At 39.6% G+C, this 12,694-nt stretch overlaps 2 protein-coding genes and 1 pseudogene across 2 annotated transcripts in view; 2 read left to right on the forward strand and 1 right to left on the reverse strand.

Moving 5' to 3' along the window:
• LOC136157556 (zinc finger protein 678-like) overlaps positions 1 to 12,694 on the forward strand; it is a 466,372-nt pseudogene that overhangs the window by 402,528 nt on the left and 51,150 nt on the right.
• Positions 1 to 12,694, reverse strand: part of LOC136157568 (zinc finger protein 135-like) — a 466,540-nt gene that overhangs the window by 401,383 nt on the left and 52,463 nt on the right. The gene's annotated exons all lie outside the window — the stretch shown is intronic.
• On the forward strand, positions 657 to 6,858 carry LOC136157565 (zinc finger protein 678-like). The gene is made up of 4 exons (XM_065919412.1): positions 657 to 1,533; positions 1,612 to 1,848; positions 3,186 to 3,373; positions 6,766 to 6,858. The coding sequence occupies exons 1-4, from the start codon at positions 657 to 659 to the stop codon at positions 6,856 to 6,858; spliced, it is 1,395 nt and encodes a 464-aa protein (XP_065775484.1).

Raw genomic sequence — 12,694 nt, forward strand, 5'->3', positions numbered from 1 at the left:
ATAAGGAAAAACCAATTTCAGATGACCAATTTCAGTCATCAACATCTGCAGTTAAGTGTATATTTGTCATCAAAGATCCACAGCATCTCTTGATAGATACATGTTCTCTGAAGGGAAATGTGGAAAATCTGGAAAGTCATCTAGTCTCTACTGGAGATACTCATTCAAACCTTTACTCTGAGCATAGGTGTCTATTAAATATGCATTCAAACATGTCTGGAAACCAGAAACTTAAGCATGAGTGGGAAAGTTCCCAATACAATCAATTTGAGGGATCCTTTAACAAGGGTTTCTTGTTCTCCAACCAACAACTCTTTTCTCCTTGTTCCAAAATCTGGAATGTTGATAATAATGGGAGAGACCTTATTCAATCATCATTGTTCAATTCATATGGAGGTATAATTAGTGTGGAACAACTTTCCAAGTGTAACAAAATGAGCAATGCCTTAAGCATGAGCTCTACCCCCAATAATTACAAGAGTATACGTGATGGAATGAGAAGCTCTTCATGCAATGAAACTGGCTATAATGTTGACCAAGACTCATATCTTGTGAAACAACAGGGACATCAATTTTCAGACAACAATTATAAACTTCATAAGTGTAAGAATATACTTTATCAAAGCTCAAATCTTACTATTAAAACTTCTAAGAGTATGGATATTGGACAGAAGACCTATAATTGTTATGATTATGGAAAAGTTGTTAACCAGTCTTCAAAACTTATTCAACCGCAGAGAATTCAGAGTAACCGGAAACATTGCAAGCGTCATACATGTGGAAAAGTCTTTAGTAACTCACCCAATCGAAGTAGACATAGGAAAGTTCATACAGGAAGGAAGCATTTCAAATGTGCAGCATGTGGCAAAGCCTTTAATCAGAGTTCATCTTTAACTGAACATCTGGGAATCCATGCTGGGGAGAAACCATACAAATGTACAGAATGTGACAAAATCTTTATCTGTTCTTCATGTGTTACTCAACATCAGCAAATTCATACTAGGGAGAGACCTTATAAATGTACAGCATGTGGCAAGGCTTTTAAAAAGTGTTCAACTTTAACTCAACATCAGCAAATACATAATGGGGAGAGACCTTATGAATGTAGAGAATGTGGCAAGGCTTTTAAGCAGAGTTCAAATTTAACTCAACATCAGCGAATCCATTCCGGGGAAAGACCTTATAAATGTACAGCATGTGGCAAGGCTTTTAAGCAGCGTTCAGCTTTAACTGGACATCAGCGAATCCATACTGGGGAGAGACCTTATAAATGTACAGCATGTGGCAAGGCTTTTAAGCAGCGTTCAGCTTTAACTGAACATCACAGAATCCATACTGGGGAGAGACCTTATAAATGTACAGCATGTGGCAAAGCCTTTATCCGTTATTATTTTCTTTCCCGACATAAGCGAATCCATACTGGTGAGAGACCTTATGAATGTACAGTATGTGGCAAGGCTTTTAAGCAGAGTTCAAATTTAACTCAACATCAGCGAATCCATTCCGGGGAAAGACCTTATAAATGTACAGAATGTGGCAAAGCGTTTATCCGTTATTATCTTATTCAACATCAGCGAATCCATTCTTGGGAGAGGCCTTATAAATGTACAGCATGTGGCATGGATTTTAAGCAGAGTTCAACTTTAACTCAACATCAGCGAATCCATTCTGGGGAAAGACCTTATAAATGTACAGAATGTGGCAAGTCTTTTAAGCAGCGTTCAGCTTTAAATGTACATCAGCGAATCCATACTGGGGAGAGACCTTATAAATGTACAGCATGTGGCAAAGCCTTTTCCCAGAGTTCAAGTCTTTCTGGACATCAGAGATTTCATGCTGCAGAGAAATGTTAGAAATGTAAGGAATGTGGCAAAGGATTTCCTCACAGCCTCCCTCACAATCAGAGAATTCATACTGCAGAGAAACCCTGGAAATGAATCAGTGATAAAAAGTTTGGTCCTTAATATACAATTTTGAAAAAACGAGTGTTTTCTTTGGAAAGATACATGAATTAAATTAAAAAAATTTAGATAACTGCTTAATCAAACATCAAAAGTAACTCAATACCAGAGTATTCATACTAGAAAGCATTTCATTCGTACCACTTTTGCTGAATTACCCGAAGCAAAATTCTGTAGCAAGTATTCCATAAGTAAAACATGCAAAATTGATATGTTAGTATGGATCACAAGATGAAGGGGTGGATATTTGCAGAGGTACAATTATTATTAATGTATCCTTGTTTATGTTAACATTATTTGAGATTATTAAGGAACCAAAACGAATGTATTTCAACTCTCAAATTACTACATGCTGTGATTTGTTACTACTGTTTATATGAACTTGTGTTTTTGATGGTTGTACCCCAATGGTAAGAGAAGCCCTTCTATGTGAAGTGGGAATCATTTATATTTATTCTCCAATTTATAAGATTAAGAACACAGTCATGTTATATACACACTAAACCTCTGAATGGATGTATTTGTCACTGATGGGAAACACCTCTGTGGTCACCATGATATAAGTGTTCAGGGAATAATTCAAAGTAGGACAAAAGTTTGCTCTAAGTTTTCAATAATTATGTCAGTTGCTCTTTAAGCATAAAACAAGAATAGTTCATGAAAATCTAAGGTATTTTTATAACAGCAACATAGAGAAATCATGCATGTGATCTGGCAGGCTTGAAGTAAGTACACCTTCTCTTCTATCTGATGTAAATATAGAAAAATTTCTGGAAATGTCATATTAACATAATTAATGTCCATCCATGTTTACTAAATTAGCCTCCATTTTGTAAACCATGTAAATCACATTCTCAGATCATTTCATCAGAGAAACAGGAAAGTTTTTAGAAGCTTGTAATGTGTATTTTAATCAAGGATCAAACAAGAATTGTAAAAGGTTTTATTCCATCTGTGTCAAATTAATGTACCTTAATGAATAAAAGTGAATGGTTTTTCAGTGTTACAATTGATGTGGAATGAATGAAGGGTTAACGCACCACCAGCATTAACCTCTCCCACCTATTTAAGGTTGCAGGAAATTTAACGTAATGATAAACTCTTTGTAGCACAGGGGGATGGCATCTGTAGAAATTAGTTCCTTACTGCCATTAAACCTCTCATAACTTTATATATTTCCTACCATTTCTACATTGTATCTCCTCTCCGATTTTTTTTCCCCAGACTCGCCCTCCCGCCCCTCCCCCTCCTCTCCGATTTTTATCTACTTGGACATCGTGGTGGTTCTAATAAGAAGGATCATAGAGAGTACTGTTGAGAGCTCCCCTGAACGGCTCCATGCTGTTGCTGCCTCAGCGTCTGTCTGGGGAGCAGGCAGCCTGCAGGTCCTTGAATTCACACCAGTCAGTCCTGTGAGCACCTGTACTAGATGACCCCTTCCTTGGGACTAGCAGTCTTGCTGAACCCCAGGGTCTACTGCACAAGCTCCCCTTCAGTGATACCCTCTGAGCTCATCAGAATCTTGCTCGCCTTTGTTTGAATGGATCCCTCCACACTCAGACTGTGGGACCCATAGCACTTCACCCAGGGTCAGGTCTGAACCCCAAGTAGTGGAATTTTCTCTGCCTGGTTGTAGCCTTGATCTTCCTCAGTAGCCTTCAAGGCTTACTGTGAATTTTCTGAGGACCTAAACTCATAGTCATAAACTCACCTTCTGCAATTGTCCTTTGTTCTGCTGTTAGCTTAAACTTTTCAGGGGCTCATTTAAGCAAATGTAAGTTTAACAAAGTCACAAAAAGAATAATCAGAAGCCATGATGGGAAAATTCTGAGCCAAGATTTATAAAATCTTACCCTGTATCATTCTTAGCACATGTGTCTTGTAAGGCTTAAAGGAACTATTTTATCATGGCTTTGGCATACTTTGAATGCAATATATAAATATCTGAAGATACATACATAATATAATTTATATAACACGCATTGAATACAAGATATAAATATCTGGAGGTATACATGTTAGCAGTGAGAAAACCAAGAAGGAATATTTGAGCGTATGTGTATTCTTACACATTTAACTTAGAGAATTTAGAAATGCTAAATGAAAACTGGTCATTTCAAAATTGGAGATGATTTACTAAAAAGTATAAAACTTGTCAATTTGTCGATTAATCTGTTTTGTCTACTTTTCATGGACTTCATTTCTTTAAATGTCAGGAGATTATGTTTTTTAAGGAACTTCCACACGGTCCAGCCACGTGATTGCACCAGCTTACATTCCCTCCAGCCATGTAGGAGGTTCCCTGATCTCCAAGCCCCTTAAGCGTTTATGATATTATTAGCGGGCTTTTTGCTCATTGTTCTGACCGGCCTGCTGTGATACATCCCTGTAGCTTTGCTCTGCATTCCTTATTGTTCAGCGCTGGTGAGCATCTTTCTTTGCCTCCTTCCCATGGAAAGAGCAAGATGCCCGCCCCGCCTCAGCAGCTGTGGGGCACAGGCTCAGTCTCCCCACAGCACGCGGGGGATTCCTGGGCCAGGGGTGCGGCCCTTGTCCCCGCAGGGTCAGACGGGTTCTCCACCACCGGTGACCAGTCTGCTTAGCTTTTTTTCCTTTTGAGACATATTTATTTATTTATTTATTTATTGGAACATAATTGCTTTACAATGCGGTGCTGGTTTGTGCTCTGTGACGTCATCAATCAGCCGTGAGTATACATAAATCTTCTCCCTCTTGGCCCTCCCTCCCGTGGTCTCCGTTTCACCCCTCTGCTCAGCACAGAGCACCAAGCTGAGGGCCCTGTGGTAAACACCAGCTTCCCACCAGCTCCCTATTTTCAACATCGGTTCAGTTCAGTTGCTCACTCGTGTCTGACTCTGCGACCCCATGGAGTGCTGCACGCCAGGTCTCCCTGTCCATCACCAACTCCTGGAGCTTGCTCAAACTCACGTCCATTGAGTCAGTGATACCATCCAAGCACCTTATCCTCTGTCGGCCCCTTCTCCCCCTTTCAATCTTTCCCAGCGTCAGGGTCTCTTCAAATGAGTCAGTTCTTCATATCAGATGGCCAAAGTATTTGGTGTGGTAAATGTTCTTATGTGTGCTCAGTTGTGTCTGAATATTTGTGGTCCCAAGGGCTGTATCCTGCCAGGCTCACATCTGTCCATAGATTTCCCAGGAAAGAATACTGGAGTGGGTTGCCATCTCTTCCTCCAGGGGATCTTCCTGACCCAAGGATTGAACCTGCATCACGTGGATATCCTGCATCAGCAGGCAGAGTCCAGTCCTTACCCCTCAGTCACCTGGGAATCTAGTGAGAAATAAAGAGATTAAAAAGCTCCATGATTACTGTGGGTTTCAAAGGAGGGACTTTGAATATACTAAGTCTAGAGAACTTTCAGGACCATGAAATAATTTGTGTTAAACTGTCATGATGAACACATGTTATTAAACACTTATCTAGAGGTATGGAGTGCACATTCCTAAAAGAGGAACACAGGGGTAAACTAGAGAGTTGATCTATTTACTGCCCATGTAGATTCAGCAGTGGTAACAAATGCTTGCTCTTGTGGGGAAAGCTCAGTAGGGAGATTGTCCACATGTGGGAACAAGAGGTATATGGGCAATGTCTATACTTTATTCTCACTTCTGCTGTGAAACTTAATCTTGTACAAAGTTAGTACTGGTGAATGCAGACTGAATATTTTTTAGAATACATAATATGAGAAAGATGAATATGGTTCTATTTTCAATTTTTCCTTGGTCATTATACTTTAAAGATGTGGGAAAATAGAGCTCTCTAAATGGAGCAGAGAATGAACTGTAGCAGTTGATTCATAAAACCTAGAAAAACACACACAGGAAGTAGAGCAACAACATTCTCAGGTGTTAACTCATGTGTGATGTAACTTATGAGAACACCGAACATTACTTCCTTGGTTGGTCATCAGAGAGCATTTAGGGCATCGTTTTCAGAGGCATTTGGATCCGCCCACACACACTGTGAACCTAGCGTGTCCTGCTCAGTTCAGTTCAGTTCAGTGGCTCAGTCGCTGTGGACTGCAGCACGCCAGCTCCTGCTGCCCCTGGTTTTGTCAGGGGAAGCACACTTATTGAATCCAGTCACCCTGACCAGGCACCATAGTAACCTTTTGCAAGAGCTGTTTTGTGGCAGGAGATCCTGATAAGTAATACGGAACTAATAAGCCACCCCAGCTGGAACAGTTGGGGAAAGGTTAAAAGGAGACACCGCGTGTCCGTCCACTTCCCAAAATCCCTTTTGCTAGCGTCCATCTTGGCTGAGCGATGCGTGGGCCACCAGGAAACCCTCTGAATTCGAATGATTGGCCCAAGACCACCCGGAAACTAATCCCGTCACCATAAAACCCAGGACTGGGAGCCACGCGGCAGAGCAGTTCTCCTGGTTTCCCTTACCCTCCTGCTCTCCACCCAGGTGACCTTTCCTAAAAAAATCTCTTGCTTTGTCAGCACATGTGTCTCCTCAGACAGTTCATTTCTGAGTGTTAGACTAGAGCCCAGTTTCGTGCCCTGGAAGTGTTCCGCCTTCTTGCAGCCAATGGCGACTCTGGTGGGCACTCTTCTTCGCTGCGACTGACATCCTGACTGCTTGGGGTACTCAGGGGCCAGCTTGCTTGCCAATGGACCAGACCCAGCAGCCACAACTGGGACCCTTTTGTCCCTGGTCTCCTCCTGACGTGGAGAACTGGCCAGAGTGCCCCAACCGGTAAAGAACAAGAGACTTTATTGACCTCTCTCCCCTTCCCTCTCTCTTTCCTCTCCTTAGCCCTTCCTATCCTTCCCGTTTATCAAGTCCCCTGGTCCTGGATGCAGGAATCTGGTCGATGGGCCTCAGCTTGAGCTGAGGATTGGAGACTGATCACCTCCTTTTGGCAGAGAACTCGAATTTTCTGGTCTGGTTTCTGGTAGGGCCGAGTTCTAGTCCTCCATTTTCTGGAAGCCCAGGAAAAGTCCTGTAACACCTGGGTGTCTGCAGGTGGCAGGAGACGTCTGTTTGGCCACGCCTTTTGCCCCCCTTTCTCGCCTCCTCCTCCTTCTTCTTTCAACCTGGCTTCCTTTACTCCTTCTGAAATCTTTGAAGACATCTAAAGTTTTGTGCCTGTATAGAAGGTTTTCTGAGAGACTGTATTCTTGTATTTAAGGGGTGTCTGATGAGGACTGCCAGGTTTATATGTGTGTGATTTAACTCTGTTTTGTGTTGTGATTTGTGATGGCCATTTTGCTTTGTCTGGCCACCATTTAGATTTGCCATCATTTTGCTAGAACTTGATTTTCTTTCCCTGTGCCTTGAGACCAGGGCTCTCAGGAGCTGTTATCTAGACCATCTCTAACTCCTGAGACTGATAGAAAAAGGAAAAAAGCCTTTAAAAATGTTATTTATTTTAAAAAAAATGTTATTTATTTAAATTTTATATTGTAATATCTAATTCATGAACAAACTTAGAAAATGAAGCTAGATTTTGCACTGTGTCTGTCTAAATATGTCTTGGTATGTCTTTGTCTCTGGGTAATATTTTTTAGGTTAATTTGTAAATGAGCTATATTTAATTGGCTTTAAGAAAAGGTAAGTGCTTACAAATAAAATAATTCTAAATTAAACAATAAATTCATAGTTCAGGTGAACTGGGAAATATTCAGTATTAAATACCTGATATTAATGTTTGTTTGTTGACCTATCTAACATAGACATGTCTTAGAGAAATTAACATCAGGTAGAATATTTTCATTGTACCTAGGTTTAATATAAGTTAAATATTATACCTGTTACAAGTTTATCAGCAAGGAAATTACCTTGAGTGATAAAAACTTCTAAAAAATATAAACGAGGTATGAGTTTGTATATAAACTCTATTAAGAATAAGTATTCTTTAAGAATATTTCTCTACAATAGTCTCCCCAGATTGTCGTAACTTGAATTTCCAATGGTTGTGCTAAACTAAGTATTGGAAGTTTATTAAATAATTAGGTCATTTCCAAATGAAATAAGATTTTGAAACATTTACTACTAAACACTGATTTCCTTTTACCGAAAAATTAAAGAGATTTGGGACTATAAATGAATAATCTTTGATGGCATCCTAAAATGTTTTAAGAAAGCAAGGGTTTTAGAAATTTCACTGATATTTATGCTCACCAATCTATAAAATGCTAATATAAAAGTTAGCTCTTGGTTGCTAAAGGAAAGCAAGAAGTGTGCTTTCAGTAAAAAAAAAGGGGGGGGTATGAAAAAATACTAAAAAGAGTTATGCATGATCAGGATTTTATAAATTTGAATTACAATTAGTTAGATAAATGGATTTTGTTAGAGGAACCCACAGTCATAAGAAAACTGGTTAGAGCCAATTAGGTCCAAGATGGCGGAGCTGACTTTCACTAGACCTTGAGCCTTGGTATTTACGCCCATTGTGACATGTCAACAAGCTAAGTGATACACCCATCAACATTGACTAAATCTGAGCAAATGTTCTAAATGCTTTTAATTGATCTTTTTGATAAAACTTCCTAAATCAAATTCTTTTGAAGTTCCTTTGACCTCTAGCTAACTCTGGGGTGATTCAGAGGGCCCCTGAAACATCCCAAAGAGAGATATTAAACTGTGTTTATTTGGTTGGTTAAATTACATGAAAAAGATTATCAAATGAGTAATAAATCTGCTCATGTTATAATGTATGGTAAAATTACTAATACATATATCCTAGAAATTATATGGAATTCTTAACATTTTGATACGTCTTGGTGTTCTAATGAGAAACCTGATGACTTCACAAAAGTTGACAAAGGACTGAATGAACCAGCGCATATGCTTATAATTTTTATGGTTTCTATCTGAAAAATTACAGGTTTAAATCTTGTGTTTTCCGGAAGTAGTGAAAATCTTCCTCTCAAACTAACTATGAAAATAACTTGGTAAAATTACACGTTATAAACAAGGAAAGTATATTTTCTTTCTATCTGACTCCTCCAGAAATTTGAAACTCTTAGGTTTCCAGTAAGTTTATCAAATGAGCTAGGAAGGTTATCTCATAACAGGTACAAAAATCTCAAAGAACTTTTGAGACCTTAAAAAGGGAAGAGTTCACCTAGATTTCTTAGACAAGATGTGTGATAAGCCTTTGGTGTGACTTTCCCAGCCCTGTTTTATATTAAAAGTTCAGTCTGAGATTCTATAAGTGTTTCAGCAAAATAAAAAGTCTATAATCAATTATGGTTATATAAATCATCAGACCAAAATTAGTGAGAACAGACTTATTTTGCAAACAAACTAGCCTTAATTTGGTTGTATTTGATAAAAATGAGGGTAACTTTAGGGAGAAAAAGACATTTCAAAAAATGTTAAATCACAATTTGTTAATGGAGGTCTGCATGTAGTAAGACTCATTTCTTAGATAGTTCTTTGCTGTTATGTGATATTAATGCAAAATTTAATTGAATTCTTAAAGAACACTCTAAGTTTGCTTCTGAAGCTTATCTCAGTAATCTATCTTTGGATGAAAATCAGATGCCCCATGACCTGCAACCAGGACTAGAAAAAGACATAATTTAAGGGACTGTCTCCAAGCTGGATGGAAGGACTTTTTATCAGATACTCTTTACTAGCTCATGCACAATGAAACTGAAGGGAAATTAACTCTTAGATTAATTCCCATTTTCAAAGTCCCCTACACTGGATTGGTCTATAGAGAAGACAGCCAACCTGATCTCACCTTAAAATGATGCTCAAACAGGAGAAACTATAGTACACCAGGATGAGAAGACAACAACATCAGAGGTAGACAGCTTGTCCAAGATGCTGGACCTGATTCATATGATCATTTATGTTTTCTTGACTTCTTAGACCTTTGCATATAAGTCAAATGCTTTTCTATCATAGGCCTGATCCTATGCTAGTTTTAGAAATCAATCCAACTGTTGGGTTTGTGGCCAATTACCTGTATCTAGTTCTGGGTTACCTTGGTAAATTTCTCTACTACAAGACTCTGTTTGGCCCTGAGGATATTTACTTTAAAAAAATTATAGTCATAGTCAGGTCACTGTGATACTGCCAGATGAGATCCCCTCACTGGGCCAATTAATAATGCCTACTCTGACTCTGGCATAAATCTGAGCCTTTTTCTATTACTCAAGCTCAATCAGAGCAACAAGAAAAGTTTCAGCAAAGGAATAAGAAATGCCCCACAATTATGAGATAGATCTATATAGATAACACTAGGCTATGGTAATTTAGGTTTAACGTCTCCTCTGTGTTGAAAACAATTAAATCATACTAAAGATAATCAGTCTAGTAACACTAGAAAACTGGGCTATGTGCCTTATAGATGGTGGTGCCAATGTATAATTTCCCTGAAAGATAAAGATTCATACAGAATAGACTAAGTCAGATGACCTGAGATATACTGGGCTACATCTAATGGAAGCTCTTAAGTCTTACTTGTGACTTTACTAATACTGCTGACTATGTTCTTGTATTTCACCTGTTTTACAAAACTGCTGTTTCTTACACTGCCAAATGCGTGACTGAGGCCTCTGATAAAATAATATATGGTTCCCTATGAGATCGATGATGATAACAGTGTAACTTTAGATATGAAAAAAAGCAACAAGAGGGAATGTTTTCCTGGACCAAGAGGCTAGTAAGACGGGTGGTCCAGAGAATTTTGGATATTGTTTTATGGCCTAGTCCAGTAACAGCACATTAAGTGGCCTGTCAACAAAATCTTTGCCAAACCTGATAATGGACATTCTCAGCACCATGAGATAAAATGGTCATGAAATGCCCCCCTCAAAATCATGGTCAAGTTTATGAGAAAAAGGGGCTCTGCCAACTGAAGATTGACACTTGCCATCTACATCTACAGAGATTAAATCATGGCCACTGCAACTGCTGACTTCCAACGGCCCTGAAAGGAGTTCAAGGTAAAAATCAGGAATGAGGCACTCTGTGCTCTAGAAAAAAACTGACAGAACAGGCCTTCAGATAGTTAGATCTTTTCAGGAGATTTTATGAGTCCCAATTCTTGCATCTTCTCATACCTAGAGAAACACTGACATCATTAATGGTGACATCTGCTTTGACTATTAAAGAAAATTTTACAATTAAAAGTCAAAATAGAGTAGTTATGTTTCAGACATCCTGGAAAATAACGAGGTGTTACTATGGGTGTAATTTCAGATTAGACATTGTATTGCTAAACACTTGAGTTTTCTAAGTCATGTCAGGCTTAGGTGCCACCATTCTCAAAACAATGTCTGCTGGAAGCTAGTAACTTATACCTTACTTTTTATAAAATTAGGCAACTGGCCATCTGGCTAAAAGTCTCCCCGAAGTGTCCAGACTGAGTTTCAGGCCTATTCTTCTAAAAGAAAAAAGAGAGATTTATTTTGTCTATTAAAATTCCAGTTATCCCTCCTCCAGCTACTACTAATTAGGTCTGTTACAACAAAATGGCAGACCAAGGGATTGAGATTTTAATCATACAATGCTCAGATCTAGGACTTGGAACTCAGGAATACTTCCAATTCAGTGTCTCTTCTCCAAGCTGAGGTAGTCCTATGCCCCATTTGGACAGGAAGTTATCACAGTCATAGTTGCCTTGTTCCCTAAATTAAAACTGAGTAGGACTCTGTGGGGTAAGCGACTCTGGAGAACAGACCTGCTGTGTGTTCTCCATTTCTCATCTGTAGGATATAGGCTTCATTCAGCCTCCTTGTCCTTCCCTGAGTTCCAAAGGGTGGATTCAAAGGATTGCTAATCAGGGAAGGGAGGGAATACAGAAACAGAGGAGAAACAATCAAATGGTGGTACAGCCTTGAGACAGGGTCCTGGTTCCTACTCAAAAAATATGCATAGCAATGTCTTTGAGTTCTTCTACAGAACTGGAACCCCCACCTAGGTGGAGGATGATAACCTCAGACTAAACACAAGATTCCTGGAGCACAGATCTGTTGCTTCACCACCAGCCAATCAAAAAAAAAAAAAAAAAAGTCACAAACCCTGCGGCCCTCACCCCAAATGTTGCCTCCTGTTTCTGGGGACCAGCGATGACCATCTTGTTTGGTCTCCTGTTTGGCCCCTGTCTATTTCTTCTCTGAGAGGTGCCAACAGTTTCAAACTAAATTGCTGTTATTACAAGGGTGAAAGCTGGTTTCAGACGTGGAATACCCCAACTTAGATTGTGAGGCTGCCAGGGTTAATACCATGACAGGCAGCCTGGATTAAGTTTTAGCTTCCCCCAAAATGGTAAGATTCCCTACCCCCATCAGGTAACCTGGAGCCAGCCAATCAATATGCGCCCAGTAAGAGACAAAGGGAAAGCTGAAAAGCCCGCGAACGCCCAGGTTTGAAAAAGCCCGCGAAAGTCTGTACCAATAGAATTGCTTTGCAAACATGTAACCAATCCGCTTAAGCCAGCTACTAATTGCTTATGCATATCTTATAAATTTGCTAACAGCTTCTGCTCGGGGCTTTTTCTGATCCTGCACCACTGTGATGGGTGAGGCAGAAGGCCCTGGCTTGAGTCAGTAATAAACTTCCCTTTTTTGCGAGTTGCATTGTCTTGGAAGCCTTTTCTCTTCCCGCTCGGGGATTCGGACATCGGGCATAACAAGATCAGGTAGAGAGAGACTTCTGCTCTGCTAGGCAGGCCTACGCCCAGGCACAGCAGGAAGAAGTTACAGAAGAAAGAGACCTCTGCCCC

The sequence above is a fragment of the Muntiacus reevesi genome, chromosome 2 (genome assembly GCF_963930625.1).
Source record: "Muntiacus reevesi chromosome 2, mMunRee1.1, whole genome shotgun sequence".
Lineage (NCBI taxonomy): Eukaryota > Metazoa > Chordata > Mammalia > Artiodactyla > Cervidae > Muntiacus > Muntiacus reevesi.